Source organism: Anomaloglossus baeobatrachus, chromosome 1, assembly GCF_048569485.1.
Source record: "Anomaloglossus baeobatrachus isolate aAnoBae1 chromosome 1, aAnoBae1.hap1, whole genome shotgun sequence".
Taxonomy (NCBI): Eukaryota; Metazoa; Chordata; class Amphibia; order Anura; family Aromobatidae; genus Anomaloglossus; species Anomaloglossus baeobatrachus.
Genome location: NC_134353.1, coordinates 20,421,925 through 20,446,707, shown reverse-complemented (window position 1 = coordinate 20,446,707; position 24,783 = coordinate 20,421,925). Strand labels below are relative to the sequence as shown.

General features: G+C 47.1%; 1 protein-coding gene across 1 annotated transcript in view; it reads right to left on the bottom strand.

The window, feature by feature from the left end:
- LOC142298321 (vomeronasal type-2 receptor 26-like) overlaps nucleotides 1-3,263 on the bottom strand; it is a 55,608-nt gene extending 52,345 nt beyond the window's left edge. Inside the window, exon 1 of the mRNA XM_075341793.1 lies at nucleotides 3,024-3,263. Within this exon, the coding sequence (XP_075197908.1) occupies nucleotides 3,024-3,263 (240 nt within the window). The remainder of the gene's footprint in view (nucleotides 1-3,023) is intronic.
- Nucleotides 3,264-24,783: the final 21,520 nt, after the last annotated feature.

Here is a 24,783-nt window from a genome sequence, read left to right as displayed (position 1 = left end):
CATCGCTAGCAGCTGAGGTGTATTATGAGGATCTGCAGCAGCTGAAATGTGTATAATGAGGTTCTGCAGATTAGAAGTAGTGATGAGCGAGTATGCTTGTTACTACTCGGTACTCGCACGAGTATCACTGTACTCGGACTACTCCGCGGGTACCGAGTAATTTTGCAATACTCGTGCTGTACTCGTGGTCTTTATCCCTGCATGTTGGCGCTCTTTTGAGAGCCAGCCCTCATGCAGGGATTGTCTGGCAGACCACTGCAATGCCACAGCCCTATTAGTTGTGGAATTGCAGTGATTGGCCGGCCTGCACAGCGTGACCGAGCCTTTATACCGGCAGGCGCGCTGTGCTCTGCACACAGCCATCTCATATTCCCTGCTTTCCCCGCCCACAGGCGCCTATGATTGGTTGCAGTGAGACACGCCCCCACACTGAGTGACAGGTGTCTCACTGCACCCAATCACAGCAGCCGGTGGGCGTGTCTATACTGTGCAGTGAAATAAATAATTAAATAATTAAAAAAAACGGCGTGCGGTCCCCCCAATTTTAATACCAGCCAGATAAAGCCATACGGCTGAAGGCTGGTATTCTCAGGATGGGGAGCTCCACGTTATGGGGAGCCCCCCAGCCTAACAATATCAGTCAGCAGCCGCCCAGAATTGCCGCATACATTATATGCGACAGTTCTGGGACTGTACCCGGCTCTTCCCGATTTAGCCTAGTGCGTTGGCAAATCGGGGTAATAAGGAGTTAATGGCAGCCCATAGCTGCCACTAAATCCTAGATTAATCATGTCAGGCGTCTCCCCGAGATTCCTTCCATGATTAATCTGTAAATTACAGTTAAAAAACACACACACACGAAAAATCCTTTATTAGAAATAAAAAACAATAACAAAGTCCCTCATCACCAATTTATTAACCCCGACAAAGCCCTCCATGTCCGGCGTAATCCACGGACCTCCAGCGTCGTGTCCAGCTCTGCTGCATGGAGGTGACAGGAGCAGCAGAATACACCGCCGCTCCGGTCAGCTTCACACAGCAACTGAGGTAATTATTTATTTCACTGCACAGTATATACACACCCACGGGCTGCTGTGTTTGGGTGCAGTGAGACACCTGTCACTCAGCGTGGGGGCGTGTCTCACTGCAACCAATCATAGGCGCCGAAAAGCAGGAAAGCAGGGAATACAAGATTGTTTAATGAGCGGTCGGCTTTTTCAAAAGAGGAAAAGCTGCCGGAGTTTAGTGAACAGTTGTGCAGCGCCGCGGCAGTGATCGGGGAACGGTAAGTAAGAGAGAGGGGGGAGACTGACCGACAGACTGTGAGAGGGGGACAGACAAGACAGAGAGAGACAGACAGAGCGAGACCGACCGACGGGAGATAGAATGAAAAACAAAATGACCGACATCGCTAGTAAAAAGCACAAAACGTGCGTTTTGGACATCGGAGTGCCACACAATGTTTTACGTAAAATCTTTCATGTATTAATCTCAAAAAGTAACATACACCAGCTCTATCTCACTATTGGGTATGTGCCCTTAACATTTCCGCCATGAAAATTCATTTTGGTGTCATTTTGGAAGGTTTTCTGGTGAGTCCGTAAAAATGGCGTAAAACTCGGACAAAATTGTTCACAGCTGTGACTTTTGAGTGATACATGCTTTAAGGGGTCTTCCCCATGCTGTTGCCATGTCATTTGAGCACTCTTCTGAGACTTTTGTGACATTTTTAGGGTTTCTACATGCTGCCGGGGGTCATTTCATAAAAATACTCGGGTCTCCCATTGGATAACATTGGGCTCGGTGCTCGGGCCGAGTACACGAGTATCTTGGGATGCTCGGCCCGAGCCTCGAGCACCCGAGCTTTTTAGTACTCGCTCATCACTAATTAGAAGGTGTGTATGATGAGGTTCTGCAGCAACTGAGATGTGTATGATGAGGTTCTGCAGCATAGAAGGTGTGTATGATGAGGTTCTGCAGCATAGAAGGTGTGTATGATGAGGTTCTGCAGCATAGAAGGTGTGTATGATGAGGTTCTGCAGCATAGAAGGTGTGTATGATGAGGTTCTGCAGCATAGAAGGTGTGTATGATGAGGTTCTGCAGCATAGAAGGTGTGTATGATGAGGTTCTGCAGCATAGAAGGTGTGTATGATGAGGTTCTGCAGCATAGAAGGTGTGTATGATGAGGTTCTGCAGCATAGAAGGTGTGTATGATGAGGTTCTGCAGCAACTTAGATGTGTATAATGAGGTTCTGCAGCAACTGAGATGTGTATGATGAGGTTCTGCAGCAACTGAGATGTGTATGATGAGGTTCTGCAGCAACTGAGATGTGTATGATGAGGTTCTGCAGCAACTGAGATGTGTATGATGAGGTTCTGCAGCAACTGAGATGTGTATGATGAGGTTCTGCAGCAACTTAGATGTGTATGATGAGGTTCTGCAGCAGCCGAGGTGTGTATTATGAAATTCGGCAGAATATCACATGATTCGGCGTGGATTTATCTTACAAATTTTCCAACAAAATTATTTGCAGCATTGCCAGCAGGTGTGAGCCCAAACTGATTAATAAAGGGATTACAGTATATATTTCATAGTTCTTACATACACAGTGTGTCCTCGTTTGTTTCCTGGGAAACTGGGTAAAAAATCAGTAGGGGGGGGCACCAAAGGGCAGTTTTGCACAGGGAACCATTCAGGCTAAGGCCGGCCCTGGATGCACCCCTATTTTTCCCCCAGTTTTGGAGGAGAAAAGTGTGTCTTACAAACCAGAATTTTTTTTTCTTTTTATTAAAGATTTGTCTGCGAGCCAGATGCAGCCATCAAAAGAGCCACAAGTGGCTCGCCAGCCATAGGTTCCCGACCCCTGCTCTAGAGTAAGAGATGGGATCGCAGATATCAAGGCTTCATATTATTTAGCTTCCTATGACCTAAATACCCAAATACACTACTTAGGAGGGTTAATCCTACTGACAGATTCCCTGGTAAAAACTGCATCGTAATTATGCGCCTGGTCAGACTCACCTTTGTGTAGCCATATATTTGCAGTATTTGTTCCATCTCGAATGAATATCCCACAAATCCAGCGACTTCACCATATTTTATGCAGGAATAGTTTGGAGCTTCGATGTTTATACCAGACAGAATCCGTAGGACACTTTGTACAGATTTAATCTCATCTTCAAAGGCATCAAACATATGGTAGCCAAGAGTCATGTTGGGTAGAAGTTTTGGATCATTGTTAACTTCATAAACAGCAAACATTAAGGCCAAAAATGCAGCATAGCTTCTTAGGTGTGGACTGTGAAAATGTGTGGAACATAATATTCAATATTATTCCGGAATCTATTTACCCTTCCACGTGGTCAGTAAATTATAACGTATACGGATTATCAAGCCAATTCTGAATATAGTTAAAAGAAAAAGGTTTTGGTACCGTGTTAGCCAGTTGAAAAATGATTGATTGCTCTCAGTGAGAGAAACAAAATTAAATTTTGTAGTTGTGATACCTTTTAATGGCTAACTAAAATAAAATGATGCTACAAAGCAAGCATTCGAGACATCTCAGGTCTCTTCCTCATATTTGTGTTTCTTCAGATATTTTGTCATGCCATGCCTGAGGAAGAGACCTGAGAAGTCTGGAAAGCTTGCTTTGTAACATCATTTTATTTTAGTTAGCCATTAAAAGGTATCACAACTACAAAATTTTAATTTTGTTTCTCTCACTGAGAGCAATCAAAAATTCAGAATATGAAACATTTAATGAACATTGTACTTTTGAAGGTGTAAAGAGTAGAAGAGAATATTTTGGTGCACTACAATCATTGACCACCCTTATCTATATATATATACAGTTAGGTCCTGAAATATATGGACAGTGACACAATTTTCGCGAGTTTGGCTCTGCATGCCACCACATTGGATTTGAAATGAAACCTCTACAACAGAATTCAAGTGCAGATTGTAACGTTTAATTTGAAGGTTTGAACAAAAATATCTGATAGAAATTGTAGGAATTGTCACATTTCTTTACAAACACTCCACATTTTAGGAGGTCAAAAGTAATTGGACAAATAAACCAAACCCAAACAAAATATTTTTATTTTCAATATTTTGTTGCGAATCCTTTGGAGGCAATCACTGCCTTAAGTCTGGAACCCATGGACATCACCAAACGCTGGGTTTCCTCCTTCTTAATGCTTTGCCAGGCCTTTACAGCCGCAGCCTTCAGGTCTTGCTTGTTTGTGGGTCTTTCCGTCTTAAGTCTGGATTTGAGCAAGTGAAATGCATGCTCAATTGGGTTAAGATCTGGTGATTGACTTGGCCATTGCAGAATGTTCCACTTTTTTGCACTCATGAACTCCTGGGTTGCTTTGGCTGTATGCTTGGGGTCATTGTCCATCTGTACTATGAAGCGCCGTCCGATCAACTTTGCGGCATTTGGCTGAATCTGGGCTGAAAGTATATCCCGGTACACTTCAGAATTCATCCGGCTACTCTTGTCTGCTCTTATGTCATCAATAAACACAAGTGACCCAGTGCCATTGAAAGCCATGCATGCCCATGCCATCACGTTGCCTCCACCATGTTTTACAGAGGATGTGGTGTGCCTTGGATCATGTGCCGTTCCCTTTCTTCTCCAAACTTTTTTCTTCCCAATTTTCTGGTACAGGTTGATCTTTGTCTCATCTGTCCATAGAATACTTTTCCAGAACTGAGCTGGCTTCATGAGGTGTTTTTCAGCAAATTTAACTCTGGCCTGTCTATTTTTGGAATTGATGAATGGTTTGCATCTAGATGTAAACCCTTTGTATTTACTTTCATGAAGTCTTCTCTTTAATGTTGACTTAGAGACAGATACACCTACTTCACTGAGAGTGTTCTGGACTTCAGTTGATGTTGTGAACGGGTTCTTCTTCACCAAAGAAAGTATGCGGCGATCATCCACCACTGTTGTCATCCATGGACGCCCAGGCCTTTTTGAGTTCCCAAGCTCACCAGTCAATTCCTTTTTTCTCATAATGTACCCGACTGTTGATTTTGCTACTCCAAGCATGTCTGCTATCTCTCTGATGGATTTTTTCTTTTTTTTCAGCCTCAGGATGTTCTGCTTCACCTCAATTGAGAGTTCCTTAGACCGCATGTTGTCTGGTCACAGCAACAGCTTCCAAATGCAAAACCACACACCTGTAATCAACCCCAGACCTTTTAACTACTTCATTGATTACAGGTTAACGAGGGAGACGCCTTCAGAGTTAATTGCAGCCCTTAGAGTCCCTTGTCCAATTACTTTTGGTCCCTTGAAAAAGAGGAGGCTATGCATTACAGAGCTATGATTCCTAAACCCTTTCTCCGATTTGGATGTGAAAACTCTCATATTGCAGCTGGGAGTGTGCACTTTCAGCCCATATTATATATATAATTGTATTTCTGAACATGTTTTTGTAAACAGCTAAAATAACAAAACTTGTGTCACTGTCCAAATATTTCTGGCCCTGACTGTAATTGCATTATTCTGTGTCTGTCTGTCTTGCTCCAAAATGACGTCATTACAGTGACAACCGGTGCCACAGGACGTGCCCTAAAGAGCCTGCAACCAACAGCTCAGCTAAGTGAACAGCATGAACTTCGGCGTGACAGGACGACGCCCGACACCTTTCCCTGCACCCGCACAGAGCCACGACTCCTTGGTGACTGCTGCTCTCCCGGGAGCCCATACCGGCAACTCAGCCGACACATACCCTTGCGTTGCTGGGATCGTGCCAGAAGTCGGCTTTGCATAGTTACCCGATTGGGTACCATTGTTACCAATGTAACTCGGCTCCACCCCCCCCTGCACTCCTTTCTCCGCATGAACACACACACACGAATAGTCACCTGTGCCCAGCCATGAAGTCCCCGGCATTGTCGTCCTCAGCGCCATGGCCCAGCTCATCTCCACCTTGCCCCTGCACTCCGCCCCCCGCATGTATACACTGAACACACACCCCGGCACTACTGCACCCATCATCCCCGCACACACGCATGCACTACCGCTCTCATCATCCCCGCACACACGCAGGAACTACCACTCCTATCATCATCACTGCACACACCCCAGCACTACTGCACCCATCATCATCACCGCACACACAAGCACTACCGCACTCATCATCATCCCCGCACACACCCCGGCACTACCGCACTCATCATCATCCCCGCACACACCCCGGCACTACCGCACTCATCATCATCTCCGCACACACCCCGGCACTACAACACTCATCATCATCACCGCACATACAAGCACTACCGCACTCATCATCATCACCGCACACACCTCGGCACTACCGCACACATCATCACCCCTGCACACACGCAAGCACTACCTGAGTGCAGTCTCCAGTGACAGCGCGGCTCACTTCAGTTGCTGCGTGGAGCTGACACAGAGCGGTCGTGTTCTACGGTGCTCCCTGTCAGCTTCATGTAGCAGAGCAGAAAGCGTCATGTGGATTACTTCGGACCTGGATTGTTGTTTGGAGATTAATAAAGTGGTAAATGAGGGTTTTTTTTGTCTTTTATTCCAAATAAAGGATTTTTTGTTTTGTGGGTTTATATACTTTCACTTACAGGTTAATCATGGAAGGTATCTCGGGGAGACGCCTGCCATGATTAACCTAAGACTTAGTGGCAGCTATAAGCTGCCATTTAACTCCTTATTACCCTGATTGCCACCGCACCAGGGCAATTCGGGATAAGCCGGGTAGAGTCCCAGGACTGTCGCATCTAATGGATGCGGAAGTTCCGGGCGGCTGCCTGCTGATATTGTTAGGGTGATGGGCTCCCCATAGTGTGGCGCTCCTCATCCTGACAATACAAGCCTTCAGCCATGTGGCTTTATCTTGGCTGGTATCAAAGCTGGGGGGGACCGCAGTTTTTTTTTTAAATTATTTATTTATTTATTGTACCGCATGATATAGACCCACCCACCGGCGGCTGTGATTGGTTGCAGTGAGACAGCTGTCACTCAGCGTGGGGGCATGTCTGACTGCAACCAATCATAGGCGCCGGTGGGTGGGGAAAACAGGGAATACAAGATTGAATGAGCGGCCGGCATTTTCAAAAGCAGGAGAAGCCTCCAGAGCAGTGTGACAGCTGTGCAGCGCCGCGCCGGTGATCGGTGAGTATGAGAGAGAGGGAGAGAGGAGGGAGGGGGTGGGAAGAGAGGGGGGGAGAGAGACCAGGTGTGAGTTCAAATGATTTAGATCATTCTGCTGGACATGCTGCGCATGCTCAGTAGAACGTAACGGGATCCGTCAGCGGATTCTGCCGCTTAGTGCATTGGGGCAGAATCCGCCCCCATAGACAATCATTAGACACCTTGGTGGATTCTAACAGAATCCGTCAAGGTGCAAAATTTTAACAACCCAAAAAACGCTACATGCAACGTTCCCTCCACCCGACGCTGCATCACATTAATGATGCAGCGTCCTCCAGCGGATGCAACGCAGACACTTGCGTTACAGTGTGTCGTCAATACAAGTCGTGCGTTAACGGACTGCGCTATTCTCCATAGTGGCGGATTGCGCTGAACGCAAGTGTGAAAGTGCCCGAACACACACACACACACACATACACACACACACACATACACACACACACACCTGGATAGTTATCTGTCCCCCCAGCCATTCAGTCCCCGGCACTTACGTCCTCAGCGCCATGGCCCCATTCAGCTCCTCCCCCCGCACTCCACCCCCCGCACACATTACCCCGCAGGATGGGGGCACATGTCAGGATGGTGGCTGCACCACGATGGCGGCACATACCAGCATTGGGCCACATCACAGCATCAGCATATTTTTACTTAACTTTACACTGTTCATGGCCTTCTTTCAATACAAGCCATGGACATCATTAAACATTAGACTCATCTATTAAAACTGTTCCTTCTGTTGTTTGTCATTGTTAAAACCAATAAACCATTATAAGAATACTAAATTAAACCTAACCCATCCAGTCCATTCATTACCTTATTATTCAATCTGCTAACCTACATACACATTCTAGACTACCCGATACGCTAGAATCGGGCCACCTTCTAGTTATACTTATAATCAATCAAGAAGTGGTAGGTCCACTGTCTGGAATTAATGGTCCCAATATACCTCTAGAGTCTGGGACAATAGGAGGTTTTAGAGGGGCAGAAAAGTAAGCAGCAAGAGACTTCATCAAGACATGGGGGACACACTAGATAGCAGGGCTTGGAAGGGAGAGGAGAGGTTGGAGTAAACAGAAAAGTGTCAGGATAGCTTGGAGGTGGTGGTGTAATTAAAGTCCAATGGGTTCCAGTCCAAAATTTGTATCTGTGCCCTCACCTGTGTGTTGGTCAGATATATTGCCCCTTGTAGTGTTTTAAATCTTATAACGACAAAACCCACATATGCCCTCATAATGTAAACATATCCCCACCCTGTTCTAATGTCACCCATCCGTGTCCCCTTCCTTGTATAATGGCTTCCATATTGGGTCCCTACTGGTATCAATGTCCTCAGTTTTTTGCTCCCTCCAGTAATATTGTTCCCCCTCATGGACCCCTTGCAATATAAGGCCCACAGTCTCCTCCTTCCCTCATGCAACACTTACATCATCACCTGCATAATTTGCAGATGAGACATTTTAATTAATTCATACTTCTGTCATGACCTCATTAATTAGTAATGATGAGTAAACACTATGATGTTTGAGTGCTCTTTACTCGAGTCAAGCGGGTTGGGCACTCTGATGGCCTCGATTTGAGTAACAAGTATAATGGAAGTCAATGATTGGGCTCCCCGCCTAGATACAGCTAGCCATAAAGAGAAAACTTCTGAGGGAGAGAGGGCAGGGGTTTTTGTGTTTTTTAACAAAGCATCTGAACTCATTGTTTTTACCCCCAAGTGAAAGTCATTCAGAGACTGCAAGTCTCTGATTCTCATTGGGGTACCTGCTCCCATAATTCATTGAAGGGAGCCTGTGCTTTGTGTTGGATGTTTGACCGAATGTACATGCTCAAACAAGTATTCAGCAGGGGCGAGCATGCTCACTTATCATTATTAGATCTCTAATCAATCCTTTAAATTAAAGACATTCCTCTGCCTTTGGCGTGTCAGTAAATTGGCTATTATGCACAGGTATAATAATATATTGAATGTATTTACAGCTAATCTAAAATATCCACCGGTATTATCACTAGTAATTTAGGTGGAGATGTAAAGCTTTGTACAGGAATCAGATGTAATATGATTTATACTTGTTTGAAGGTTAAATAACCAAGCGTTTTTCTATATATTTGGCATTATAAAGGAATGCCTGAAAGTGTGTGAATAGGGATGAGCGAACCCAAATAGTAAAATTCAGCATTCGTACCAGACACCAAGAGTCTGGTACACAAATCCGAACATGGACTTCTCACTAGACATGAGCAGGTTCTGCGGCTTCAGCCAGACTTTAGAAAAAATTCTGTTCTGGCCCAAATTTGACCTGAACCCTAATGAAAATCACTAATAGAGATGAGCAAACCTCTGGAGGTTTGGTCCGCCGAACCCAATCGAACAAGGGGTACATTCATCGAACCTTTATCAAACAGAAGTTTGAACCTTTATTGAACCTTTTTGAACCGAACTGAATTCAATGGGAGGCCAAACAAAAGGCAGAGAAAACACCTTTAGGGGGGTGGAAAAGCTTCCAAAACAGCAAAAATACATTTTACAGTGCAATGCCACTGTTTGGGTATAGCCATTAGCTTTGTAGGCTATTGACAGAAGAAATATGGACGTGGATGACAGACAGGTGTAGGGCTGGTGCTCCCATACCCCTGCTAGAACAGACAAGACACAACTTGGAGACCTATGTAGTACTTTAGACATTAAAAATCCTTTCAGGGACACATAATAATATCCATTGCCCTTCTCTACATGCTACAGTGACCGGTCTAGGCCTCTTGGTAAGAGAAACTTAGCACTACCCACCAGACATAACTTTCACACCCATTTTGGAGTCTCGACATTAAAAATCATTCCAGGGACACAGCAGTACAATAGCATCAATTGCCCCCACCCCATAGGGCATTAAAAGAGCAGGGAAAGACGGTCAATGCAACACACAGACTATTAACCAGCATTAGAATTAATAAAAGGAAGACATGCTACAGTGACTGGTGAAGCCTCTTAGTCACGGAATCCTGGCACTAGCAAAAAATATAGGTTTCACACCCATTTTGGAGTCTGGAAATTAAAAATCTTCCAGGGACACAGTGGTACAATACTATCAATTTGCCCCCTCCCCATATGGTGTTAAAAGAGCAGGGATATACGGTCCATGTATCATACAGGCCTGTGGGCCAGCATTAGAAATAGAAAAGAAAGACATGGTACCGTGACCAGTGTAGGCCTCTTAGTCACAGAAACCTGGCGCTACCCACAAGACATAAGATTCACCCCCATTTTGGAGTCTAGTCATTAAAAATCCTTCTGGGGACACAACAGTACAATAGCATCAATAGCCCCCTCTACATGCTACAGTGACCGGACTAGGACTATTGGCATCAGAATCCTGGCAATACCCTCAAGACATAAGCTTCACCTCCATTTTGGAGTCTGGACATTAAAAATCTTTCCAGGGACACAGCAGTACAATAGCATCAATTGCCCCCACCCCATAGGGCATTAAAAGAGCAGGGAGGTACAGTCAACACAACAGATAAGCTGTGGGACGGCATTTGAATTTGAAAAAATGAGCACACAGCAACAGTGCCTTCTGCAGCAGCGCATCTAGGACATAATACTGCCATAGAAATTGCTGTACAACCAGGTTGATCCATGCAGTGCATAAGTGATGTCACCCAGACGTAGTGTCGCACAGCCGTAGTGCCACCACTAGGTTGCAGCTTAATCGCACTTGGCCTTCCCTAGCTCCAGGTTCTATGGATCCAGCCATTAGCAAAATCGATCACCAAAGTACCGAGAGAGGAGCACCTGGATATTCCAGATGACATATTTATTCTATAGTACATGTGGAAAGGGAGGAGAAGGAGATCAAAGAACAGGGGGTGCCACCTATGGGGCAGCAGATCACTGTGGTTGGAGAACTGAGTATGCCACAGCTGATGAATAATCTATATTTTCTGTCAAATAACTTTGCAGGGTGTTGCTGAACAAAACAACAATATTTTTTAGGCTCCGCCTCCAAGCCCCAAACCATCAGCAGCCCCTATTTGGCCATCATATCCCATGACACCCACTTTTCAGGTTCCTGTTTATTTTGGTAATGATGCTGCTGGCATGTTTCGTCTTCTAACAAAGTCCAAAGCCCAGTTTTTTTAACTGCATGAGAGGACACACACAAGCTAGGGACCCCAACATAGAGAAATACTTTGGCGTAGTGTTGGGGCTCTATTGCATTGATCAGTTCAGTAGCTAAATTTCTCTTGATTCATATGTTCATGGCAGTAATGCAGATTCCATTTTTCACATTTTCACTCTTACATATAGCTATTGGATTTTTCAAGTCAGTATTCACACAGCAGTTTCTGCTATTTCATGTATTTCCCTTACATAGTCACTGGTGTGCATACCTTATCTCCCCATAGCAAAGCCCATTTGGGTCTCCATCCAAATGGAGCCATCTCTTCCAGGGGGTGGGTGGAGTTTTTTCATTTTTTTGCGTACACTACATTTAATAACACTGTTATTACGCCCACTGAAAGCCAATGAAACACTGCATGTGGCTTGCACTGGACTGAGAATTGAGCGTACTTCGGTACACCGATGCCCACTTGAGTGTTCATCATTAAAGTTGAGCTGACCTGGGGAAATTTGGTTCAGCGGGTTCAGCCGGACTTTAGATAAAGTTCAGTTTGGAACCCAGATTTGACCTGAACCTCAATGAAAGTTGCTTCCCCTGAAAGTGCTCTTTTTACCAAAACTGCCCAATAAGTGACTTCCATTGGAGTTCAAATCCGAGACCCAAACCAATCTTTATCCACAGTCAGGCTGAACTAGTCAAACCAAATTTTCATGGGTCCGCCCATCTCTAAAAACCAGCTCAGGTAAAGCACAAAGCTGAGGGCTGATGTTATCCTTCTTGAAAGGGCCAATGGTTATTTTACCTTTCTAAGCCTAAAATAAGCAGCCTGATGTTGGCCCAGAAGTGGAGCATCTCATTAGATGTGTCAATTCTGGTGCTTTGTCCAGCTTTTCCTGATTGTCTTGGTGCAGAGGCAATTTGGTAATGGTAGTTGGGGTTGATTTGTGTATTGTCAGCTGGCATCAAGCCCAAGGGTTAGTACTTGAGAGGCATCTATTAGACAACCCTATCACTAACTCAGTAAGTATAAAAAGAAAAACCCCACAAATAAAAATATTTAAAAAAACACTCCCCAACTCCTTTGTTTGCCAATTTGTTTTTTAAAAAAAGCAATGAAGAGTCTGAAATAATCTACTGAATCTGACATACTTCAAAAATGCAAACCTGAGAGACATAATAGAGATTGAAAGAATTAAAGACAGGAGACAGTCCCTCAATCACACTTTATTAGCTCCCCCACAAAATCCTGCAGCTCCGACATAGTTCATGGTATTCCCACGACGTCTGCCAATTTTGTCTCAGAACTTATGAAGCCTCGTTCAGAGAATGAATCTTCATAGGTCACTGCCAATAATTTCTCATGAGCGGTGACACCAGTTACTCAGCACCGCCACAGCTCATCAGATTTTCCAGGTCTTGCACTGCTTTCTGCATGATTCGGCAAGAGCAGTGAGGTCATGTAAGGTTACTGGCATCATTACCAATCTCAACGGGTCTCACGGATTGCAGAGCGAAACTCGGAATGTCTCACGAGTGGTGATGTCACCGCTCATGAGAAATGACAAGGAGTGACCTATGAAGCTTTGTTCTCATAACGATGCTCCATAAGTTGTACGAATTGTTGAACATTGTGGAATTGCCATAAATTACATCAGAGCTGAGGGATTTTTTTGGGGAGCTAGTAAAGGGGTGAATAAGGTAATGTCTCTTGTTTTTATTCCTTAAATTCTCTTTCAGGTTTCCATTTTTGTACTAAATCAGATTTGGTGGATTACATCAGAATCTACAGGGGTTTTTTTTGCTTTTTTTTTATAAACCGGTGAACAAGGGAGTCAGGAAATGTTTTTTTAAATATTTTTGTGTGTTTTTTTCTCTTTAAGGTTACCATGTTACTAATTTGGGTGTCTGATGGATACCTCTCCATTATTAATCCCTGAGCTTCATGCCTGCTGTCAATTCACAGCTGACATCAAACCCAAAAGTATTACACCAATTGCCACCACACCAGGGCAATCAGGAAGAGCTGGGGTGAAGCACAAGAATTGTCACATCCAACATGATGTGCTACTTCTGAGGCACCTGGAAGCTGGTATTTTTAGGCTGGAAAGGGCCAAATAATTAGAGATGAGCGAAACTTTGCAGGTTCAGTTCAACAGGCATAATGATCTTACTAAGGTTAGGTTTTTGACCCTGACTTGATCCAAAATTCAAGTGACATCAGTTATTGGGCAGTCTGTGGCTCCATCTATGTGCTGCCAGCCATAAAAAAAAAAAAAATACTTCTGGGGGAGGGTGGGCAGTTTCAAACACTGCCCTATATTTCGGTCGAACCCAGTGAACTCTAACTTCCATGGGTCTACTCATTTCTATTTATGAACCCTTCAGAAATTTCTAGAATGCTACTTGAATTTAAAATAAAACTACATAAGATTTTCACACAAGTCCTAAAAGAGATCTTGAAAAACAAATCAAATACAGTCACTCTATGAGTATTAAAAGTATGTGAACCTTTGTTTTCCGTGTTTGGAGAAACTTCCTTGTACAGAAATAACTGAGATATTTCCAGTAAATTAAGATTAGTCCTGCACATCAGCTTGGAAGATTTTAGACCATTTCTCCCTGGATTTGATGCCAACTGTCAATTCACAGCTGGAATCAACCCCAAAATGATAACCGCTATTGCCACAGCACTAAAGCACTGTAGAAGAGCTGGGCAAAGTATCGGAATTAGTCCATTCATTGGAAACGCCAACTCTAGATGCGGCTGCGGGCTGCTATATTTTGGCTGGGAGGGTCCAAATAACCATGGATCTTCTCAGCAGGATAATGCCAGCCCCAACCTGTCTCCTGCACCTTGGCTGGTTGTCAAAAATAGGGCAGAGCCCATGCTGTTTTTTTAAATCATTTAAATAAATGATTTAAAAAAAAAACAAAACAGTGTGGTGTCCCCTCTTGTCCCCTCTTGTTTTGACATCCAGCTAAGGTAATGCTGACAGCTGAGGGTTGCAACCCGTAGTTTTCTATTCTGTCTTTTTTATTATTTTATTCACAGCAGTGTACAGGAATCTTCACCATGACAAACTATTTGATGTTTTTCTTTGCTGCAGCCTTTAAACATACATTATTAGCATATGAACAATACCTAAACTCTGAATTTGGACATGGAGTTCTGCAAAAAGTCTCTGTTTGGGCTCAAGCCCTAGACACCAAGTATCAGGTACAAACCCTGAACGTTAACGTTTGGGTTTGCTCATCCCTACATAGAAGCCTTTAGTTGCTTAGAGGTTACCTTGGGTTCCTTTGTGATATTAAAAACTACTAAACATCCTAATGGAGTAATTTTTGCAATCAATGACTCCTAGGAATGATGATAATTATCTTGAATTTTCTCAATTTGTACAAAATCTGTCTGAATTTGGATTGCTGTAGTTAAAACTCTTTAGAAATTATTTTGTAACCTTTTCCAGCATCCTGAGCATTAAGAGTTATTTTCTAAAATAACACATGCTTTTAAAAATCACAGATAGAGATGAGTGCACCCATTGAAGTTTGTTTCAGCAGTTTCATCCGGACTTTAAATTAATTTGGTTTGCGACCCGAACCTGACCTAAAAACCAATGGAAATCACTTATTGGGCAGATTGGTTCCAGGCCCACATGCAGCCAGCCATAAACAGATTACCTCTGGGGCAGGTTGCTGGTTCTTTTTTTGTTTTTTGTTTTAGGGGAGTGCACACTACACCTGATCAGGCTGTTTTTACCCTCAGTGAGAGCACTGCAAGCGCCTTGTACTGGGCAGAACACCGAATGTACCCGAGAACAGTGATGCTCGTGTGAGTAGATATGAGTGAACCAGTTGAAGTTTGGTTTGGAGGGCAAATTCAAACTTTAGATAAGGTTCAATTTGTGACCTTGACCTAACCCGAACCTCAATGGAAATCAGTAGTTGTTCAGTTTGAGTTTCCACCCATAACACTTTTGGATGAGGGTGGACAGGTTTTTTAAATTTTTTTGTGTGTGTGCTCATTACATCTGATCACGCTGATTTTACCTCCAGTGTGAACCATTCAAACACTGCAAGCGGATGACACAGGGCTGAGCATCAATCATACTCAAGTATAGCGCAGCTCACTTGAGTGGTTTACGCTCTTAACCCACTCAAACATTGAACCTTAAGGTCATGTGCGCACGCTGCAGAATTACCCGCGGAATTGCCCCGGAATTCGCTGCAGAAATGCTGCAAAAAATGTTTAGAACATTTCTGCATTCCTTCTCCAGCAAAATCTATGGGGATATGACTCGCCCACCCCAGGGCTAGGGGACACCCGGTGCCGGGCCGGACTAGTCCGGTGGTAGTCAGTGGTGGCTGGGCCCGGCTCCGTGGCCCTGGTGGGTGTCAGTTGAATATGTGGCTGATGAGTTGAAGTTAATGTTCGTGACGCCACCTGTGGTATGCGGCTATTAAGCCGCCGCTGCTATGGGAGAACTCCGGGGTGATGTTATGGCAGCTATGATGTTACTGCTCCCCACAGGTGGAGCGATGCCCCGGGATACAGTTGGTGCCCGTGAAAGTCTATGGTGTTGTGTGGCTAACACGGTGCAGGGCCGACAGGCGAGGAAAGAACCAGGCACAAACAACAGTCTCTTTACCTTCTCCTCTTTTACTCTGGGAACAGTCCAGTCCTGGGAGACCGTTACAGGTGGTGATGGGGATCCGGTCGGCCTGGAAGTACTTGGGATGATCTTTCTGGCCAGCTGAGTATGAGGCCTACTCCTGTACTTTGCTTTGTGATGATAGGACCCTGCTTCTCTGAATCCAGCAATGGCCCTCTTTGCTGCTGGGACCGATGGCACGTCCCTTCTTTCTGTAGGTGGCTGCGCAGACCCTCTCTCTGGTGCTTCTCCGCTGGAGTCCACACCGGGCCCTGATGCTGCAGCTGTACCTTGGATGTTTCTGGGCCAGGGGCTTGCAGCTCTCCTGCCCTTCGGACTCGGCTACCAGGGGCGGATTTTATACCCTGGCAACCACAGACTCCGATGTCTGAGTCTCTCTGCTGCCTCTCAGCTATTCCTGCTTCTCTGGGCCAAGCTGCTCCAGCTCTAGGCCCCAGATTCACAGGACAGCTCACTCTGCGTCTGTTCACTTCCACTACTCCCTACAGACTGCCTCCACTTCCTCCCTCTGGTCAGGTAGAGGAAGGCTCCCTGGAATTCCAGGTTCAGAGCTCCCCCTGCTGGCCGGAGGGAGAACTGTGTTGGGTGTTAAACCTGCTGGCCAATGGATCTCCCAATTACCTCCAGGCTCAGCATTAACCCTTTGGGAGGGCAATGCTGCTGTGGCGACCAGGTCCTAGGGCGCCACACTCCCCCTTAGTTAAATTCAGTACTCCCGGACTGTGGAAACAAAACATAACATGTCATACATTTCATCCCAATATGGGAGGCACATTATTTTTTTTAACGTTACAACTTCAGACAGTACTATAAGAGTCCAGTGTGGCTCCCTGCCGGGTGTCCATTACACTGCTCCATGGGGGACCCGCCGCGATCAAACCCCCAACGTAGGCTCTGGGCGTGCGTCAGAGCATTGATGACCCCACTCTATGCACGCCGGACGGGTTTTTCTTCAGGGGTGTTGAGCACACTGGTGCTAACTATAAACAATTTAGGTGTTGGCCACCCATAGTCCAGTGGCCCAATTGTCCATTTTCGCAATCACAAAAAAAAACATTTTGTACACGACATTACAGACTTTTCACATAACTATTTACATTCTAATAAATACTCTTTCTTTATATAGTTGATTCCCTATACCTTAGAGGGGGTTGTCCCCGAGTGCTGCGTTGAGACCTGCGTAGCTCTGGTGTTTGTCCCTGACTACTTAGTGTGTCTCCTATCTCAGCACTACCGGTAGGCCTAACCCCAATAGGTATGCATGATGATTGCCTATGTGGTCTAGGAGTCGCCAAGGGTATGACAGGTTCACCACTGACAGGGGGTTGATCCTCCTGTTCCACTGCTGGCGTGTCACCGCGTGTCGGGGCGGACGGTTCTTTGGGTGGATCCGGAACCTGTTCTGTTTCTGGCTCGACCAACTGTGGGAACGTCAGGACCGGTACCACTACGGCACCATTTATGCGGGTCCAAGTCTTGGGGAATTTGCCGAGGATCGTTTGTATCATCTCTTCCCCTTCTTCTCGAACTTCCTCCACTTCCCTTTGAACTTTGCACCGCTCAGGGCACGTCTTCAGGCGGTCTCTGGATATTGCTTGACAAGTCTTGCCTTCGTCCTTGCTTATGAGGCACACCTTACTGTTGTCAAAGTTGGAGGGGATAATGGTGTAGGGCTCGTTCTCCCACTGATCATCCAATTTATGCGTCCTCCGCTTCTTCTTGAGGACTTGTTCTCCAGGTGCTAAGGGAGTTGCTGGGGCCGTTTGATTGTACTGCTGCTCTTGTCTTGTTCTGGCTTGAGACAGGCTCCTCTCTACGCATTCCTGGACCTTACGGTACTGCTGCTGCCGTTCTGTATCCCAATCCTCTATTTCTTGAACCGCCTCAGGCGACACAGTCCCCATCTCAAAGTCTACAGGCAACCTGCCAGGTCTGGCTCGCATCAGGTAAGCGGGGCTGCAGTTGGTCGAATTTACTGGGATATGGTTGTACAGGTCGACCAGATCTGGCAGCTTCTCTGGCCATTGGTTCCTTTCTTCCAGAGGTAGAGTCTTCAGCATATCAATAACCACATGGTTCATTTTCTCGCACAGTCCATTGGTTTGGGGGTGGTACGGTGTTGTTCTGATTTTCTTACAACCGTACATGTTACAAAACTCTTGGAACACCTCCGCCTCGAACGCAGGGCCTTGATCGGTCAGTACCCTTTCCGGATAACCGTGAGGCCGGCAAAAGGATGCCTGGAACGCTTTAGCTGCTGTTCTGGCTGTCTGATCCTTCACAGGCACTACTACCAGGAAACGAGAGTAATGGTCCACAATTGTGAGGGCGTACACATAGCCTGACCGGCTTGGTGTTAACTTCACGTGGTCCAGGGCCACCAACTCCAGGGGTTGCTTCGTAACAATTGGCTGTAGGGGAGACCTTTGGCTGGCATCATCCTTCCGCCTCAGGTTACACGGGCCACAGTCTCGGCACCACTTCTCGATCACCTTTCTCATGTGCACCCAATAGAACCGATCACGGAGTAGGGCCTCCAACTTCTTCCACCCAAAGTGGCCTGCGTTATCATGATAAGCTGCTAGGACCATTGGAGCATCCCTCTGCGGAACCACGATCTGCCAGACAAGTTCATTTGTTCGCCAGTTGACGTGTCTCTTGCAGAGCTTGCCTTGGTAGGTGAACAGTCGTCCCCTCTCTTTCCACAACTGCTGGGCTTCTTCTGGAGCATCTGGACCAAGATGAGTCTCAGCTTGTGCTAGCTTTTCTTTGACCAATCGCACCGCCGGGTCACCGTTCTGTGTCTCTTCCCAATTATGGTGGAGTAATGGGTTAACCGGGACCTCGTGTTGGCTCGAGCGCTTCACTCCCACAGCATGCTCACACTGGGAAACGCCCTGATGATGGAAAGCCGGTAACTCTATCTCTTCGAGTTCATCCAGGTCTTCTCCAGATTCGGGTAAGTGAGGCATTCTGGACAGCGCATCAGCATTGTTATTCTTCTTGCCAGCCCGGTACTTGATGGTAAAGTCAAAGTTAGACAGCCGGGCCATCCATCGCTGTTCCAACGCCCCTAACTTGGCTGTTGCCAGGTGTGTCAACGGATTGTTGTCCGTGAAGATGGTGAACTTGGCCGACGCCAGATAGTGTTTGAAGCGTTCAGTCACTGCCCAAACAATAGCGAGGAACTCCAGCTTGAAGGAACTGTAATTTTCTGGATTCCTTTCTGTGGGCCGAAGCTTCCTACTGGCGTACGCTATCACCTTCTCCCTGCCTCCCTGCACCTGGGACAAAACGGCTCCCAGGCCCACGTTGCTGGCGTCTGTATACAGTACAAACGGCTGGCTGTAGTCAGGGTAGGCCAGAATTTCTTCTCCCGTGAGAGCCCCTTTCAGCTGGACAAAGGAGGTTTCTAGTTGGCTGCTCCATTCAAATGGAGGGCTCTGCTTCTTAGCCTGCTTTGGCTGGCCCACCAGGAGATCTTGAAGGGGCGCTGCTATCTTGGTGAAACCATCAATGAACCTTCGGTAGTAGCCCACCAGCCCAAGGAACTGCCGCACCTCCTTTACCGTGGTGGGTCTTGGCCAGTCCTTGATTACGGTGACTTTCTCCGGATCAGGTGCCACACCTTCTGCGCTGACCACATGACCCAGGTACTGTACCTTTGGCTTCAAGAGGTGACATTTGGACGGCTTGATCTTCAGGCCATATTTTGACAAAGACTCGAACACTTCTGCTAAGTGCTTCAGGTGGTCTTCATAAGTCTTGGAGTAGACTATGACGTCATCCAGGTACAACAGCACGGTTTCGAAGTTGTGGTGGCCCAAGCAGCACTCCATCAACCGTTGGAATGTCCCTGGGGCGTTGCAGAGCCCGAATGGCATGCAGTTGAACTCGCAGAGGCCCATCGGCGTCGTGAATGCAGTCTTCTCCTTGTCCGCCTCTGCCACGGGAACCTGCCAATACCCACTGGTGAGATCCAAGGTGGAGAAATAGTTAGCTGACTTTAAGGCTGTTAGTGACTCCTCTATTCTGGGTAGGGGATAAGCATCTTTATGTGTAATGCGGTTAATTTGCCTGTAATCTACACACATTCTCATTGTACCATCCTTTTTCTTTACGAGCACTAGTGGAGCTGCCCAGGGGCTACAACTATCTCTGATAACCCCAGCCTCCTTCATTTCCCGTAACATTTCTTTGGCACGCTGATACTGTGCGGGGGGTACAGGGCGGTATCTCTCTTTAACGGGAGGATGATCACCCGTGGGGATTTGATGTTTAACCCCTTTCACCTGCCCAAAATCTAGGGGGTGTTTGCTGAAGACCCGCTCGTACTCCTGTACCACCCGGTAAACCCCATTCTTTTGGTGTGAGGGGGTGGAGTCGGTGCCCACATGTAAGTTTTGGCACCAGTCTTCCAGCTGCCCCTTGGAGCCCTTGTCTTCCGCCTGGTCGGACGGGATCAAGGGTTCCACTGCTTTGATGGTGTTGTTGCTGACAGTGTACAGTTTTGCTACAGTGGCGTACCGGGGCAATTTGGCTTCCTCCTCCCCACAATTCAGGACACGGATGGGCACTCTCCCCTTGCGGACGTCTGCTACCCCTCTGGCTATCAGGACTCCAGGCCTACTGTCTGAATACACCGGTTCTACCAAGGCATGGTAATCCTGACCCTTGAGGCCTATTGCGGCCCGACACCATATCAACATTTCACTTCTTGGGGGTATTGCAATGGGTAGGGGGTCACTTACCCTCACACTGCCAATTTCTCCTCCGGCCAGCTCCACCTGCTGCCTCCTCATCAGGGCTCTGATCTCCCTCTGTAGGGCACGCTGCTGCCCGGAGCTGGCAGTTTCAGACGCCTGCTGCAACAAAATTATCACTTCGGCAATACAATTTTCTATCACATTTGTACCAATGGTTACCAGCGGGTCAGATTCTTTGCGATCAATATCTACAATTATCATCCCCTGACATGGCAATTCCACCCGCCCCACTTTAATGGTTACTTCTTTATACCCAATTTGAGGTAAGGGCTGACCATTACTGGCCACAATTGTTAAATCATCATCTGGGCCATGGTCAATGTCTGAATCAGCCCAATATCTTTTGTACAGTTTATAGGGGATGGTCGTTACCTGGGACCCAGTATCCAGGAGGGCATTCAAAGGGATCCCATCCAGCACAATAGGAAGGACCGGTCGTCCTCCCACATACTTGCTGCGGCTGGGGGTTGAGCCGGGCTTCCTTACACCTGGGGGTCGGCTCCTGGCCCCAGGCTCGGCCCATTTAAAGGACAGTATCGTGCAATGTGGCCCGCCTGGCTGCAGCGGCGGCAGATCGGTTGTCCCGTTGAATCATACCGGTCTGTGTCTCTGCCTCGGGTCGGCGGAACCCTCCTCTGTCGCATCCATGGGACGTCATCTGGGCTGGAGGCCAACTCGATTTTTGCAGGCGATGGGGTCACTTGTAGGGACTGCACGATCTTGGCAAGGGCAGCTACAGTCTTGGTCAGCTCCTGGAACTGCTGTCTGAGCTCTGCAGTGGGATCCTTATCCAGGGACTGCGCCTCAGCCCCTGCAGTGGCTCGTGTTGCAGGCACCACCCCGGGGTACGTGATAGCAAGAGGCCGGAGGGGCACTGGGTCATTCGGTGTAGATTCTCTCAGTACCCGGATGGCCTGGTCCTTAAACTTTGCAAAGTCCAGAGCAGGGTTCTGCAGGACCATGATACGCAGCTGGGTCCTGTGGGCATCTGACAGGAGCCCCTCTATGAACTGCTCAGTTAGGAGTTTGTGTTCTTCACGTACACTCTCTGGGTCCACTTGTTTAACCGCTTTCAGGGCCTCCTGCAGGTTTAAGGCATAGTCCCTTATGCTGTCTGTGGGCCGCTGCTTGCACCCAAAGAATCTCATCTTTATCTCTGCTGCGGTGCGGGTGTCAAAAGTACTCTTTAGCTTGGCCAGTATCTGGGTTACTGTCCCTTTATCTGTATCAGGCCAGGACTTCACTTCACGCTGGGCTGCGCCGGCTAGCTGTCCCATTAATATGCCCACCTTCTGGCTCTCAGTCAGCGGATACACCCGGAATAAGCTGTGCAGGCTTTCTCTGAAGTCGCTCAAGGTATGGGACTCCCCGGAATACTGCGGCAGCCATTCTGCGCCCGGTATGTACGGCATGGTGATCGGCATTACCGGCGCTACAGCGGGGGATGGGGCGACGGCGACAGGGATCGCTTCGGCGGGCGCTGCGGCGTCTCGGGCTATGGCAGCCACCTGCCCTCCCTCTGCGTCGGACATCTTCCTCCCCCTTAGTGAACCTTACCAGGCTCCGTTCACTTTTCAAATTTCCTTCCGGGTCGCGCGGGGTTAACAGCGCTCTGCTCTGATGGCGCGCTCCCTTCGCGCTCTTTGTCAGGCACGCCCCCCTTCTTCCTGCGCTCAGTGAGGATAATGGCGGCGGCAGTTTTCAAACAGTGAAACACGCAGTAATACAGTCTTTAAAGCGCAATTATTCAGGCGCACAGTACCCGGTGGAACCGGGCACGAAATCCTGTTCGTGACGCCAAAAGTTGACTCGCCCACCCCAGGGCTAGGGGACACCCGGTGCCGGGCCGGACTAGTCCGGTGGTAGTCAGTGGTGGCTGGGCCCGGCTCCGTGGCCCTGGTGGGTGTCAGTTGAATATGTGGCTGATGAGTTGAAGTTAATGTTCGTGACGCCACCTGTGGTATGCGGCTATTAAGCCGCCGCTGCTATGGGAGAACTCCGGGGTGATGTTATGGCAGCTATGATGTTACTGCTCCCCACAGGTGGAGCGATGCCCCGGGATACAGTTGGTGCCCGTGAAAGTCTATGGTGTTGTGTGGCTAACACGGTGCAGGGCCGACAGGCGAGGAAAGAACCAGGCACAAACAACAGTCTCTTTACCTTCTCCTCTTTTACTCTGGGAACAGTCCAGTCCTGGGAGACCGTTACAGGTGGTGATGGGGATCCGGTCGGCCTGGAAGTACTTGGGATGATCTTTCTGGCCAGCTGAGTATGAGGCCTACTCCTGTACTTTGCTTTGTGATGATAGGACCCTGCTTCTCTGAATCCAGCAATGGCCCTCTTTGCTGCTGGGACCGATGGCACGTCCCTTCTTTCTGTAGGTGGCTGCGCAGACCCTCTCTCTGGTGCTTCTCCGCTGGAGTCCACACCGGGCCCTGATGCTGCAGCTGTACCTTGGATGTTTCTGGGCCAGGGGCTTGCAGCTCTCCTGCCCTTCGGACTCGGCTACCAGGGGCGGATTTTATACCCTGGCAACCACAGACTCCGATGTCTGAGTCTCTCTGCTGCCTCTCAGCTATTCCTGCTTCTCTGGGCCAAGCTGCTCCAGCTCTAGGCCCCAGATTCACAGGACAGCTCACTCTGCGTCTGTTCACTTCCACTACTCCCTACAGACTGCCTCCACTTCCTCCCTCTGGTCAGGTAGAGGAAGGCTCCCTGGAATTCCAGGTTCAGAGCTCCCCCTGCTGGCCGGAGGGAGAACTGTGTTGGGTGTTAAACCTGCTGGCCAATGGATCTCCCAATTACCTCCAGGCTCAGCATTAACCCTTTGGGAGGGCAATGCTGCTGTGGCGACCAGGTCCTAGGGCGCCACAGATAAAAAAATGCTGTGCTAACACTTTGTTTTTTTGTCCCTGCGGATTTACCCGCGGAATTTCTGCTGCGGAATGAATGTGCATGTCACTTCTTTTCTGCAGGTCCCTGCGGTTTTACCATTAATTATTGGTAAAAACCTGCAGGGACCAACCTGCGGAAAAATCGCAGAAAATCCACAGAAATTCTGCATCAATTCCGCAACATCCCGCTGTAAAACCGCATGCAGAATTTGCATGCGGATTTCTGCCGCAGGTGCAGGAATCTTTGAGAAAGTCCAGAATTTTCTGAAGAAAATTCCATTTTCAAGTGCGCACATGGCCTTACTTTGTTTTTTCTGTAGTCTATTTTTGAACTCGATCTTTGAACCTCAAACATCAGGTTCTACACATCTCTACTCACAGACACAAGATATTGCATAATATTTTTCATTTAAGAATATGTTTTTGACTTGTTTGCTTTATTTTCTCTTTTCATGACTTTTAGGATTTATGTAAAAATCTAAGTTGAACGAGATTTATGCATAAATATGGAAAATTATGAAGAGTTAACAAATGTTAAAACACCATTTTATGTCTGAAACTTAAAAGTGCAGGTATTTTACTGTAGACTGTATAGAATCTATTGGATTTTATGAGTCAAGAGTCTGAGTCTCTCCTGCTTTGTTTGATTTACAGTAAAAACTGTAGCAACAAGTACATAAAAGTGAATTGCAGTGTGAACTGTAACATCCATGCCAGGAGGTCACCTCTGCTTCCTCTTTCGCTGCAAGGAACACATGGTGACTATAGAATAGCACGGTTTATTCCTTGGATTTGTAGTACTGCCGAGCATAACAGCTTGGGAGTAATTTCTGGAAAGTTAACATTATTGCTACTGAGAGCCCTTGGTGGGGCTGCTCATATTTTTACTCCTCAGTAAAGGAGAGCGGACCCATTGAAATTCGGTTTGGCAGGTTCTGCCAGACTTTAGATAAAGTTCGTTTCTAGACCCAAACCCCAGTGAAAGTCATTGATTGACAGTTTGGGTCTCCACCAAAATACAACCAGCCAAAAAGAGAAGACTTATGGGGGTGAGGGTGGTCTGGGTATTATTTTATTTATTTATTTACTTGTCTTTTTTTCGGTGCACACTACATCCGATAATGCA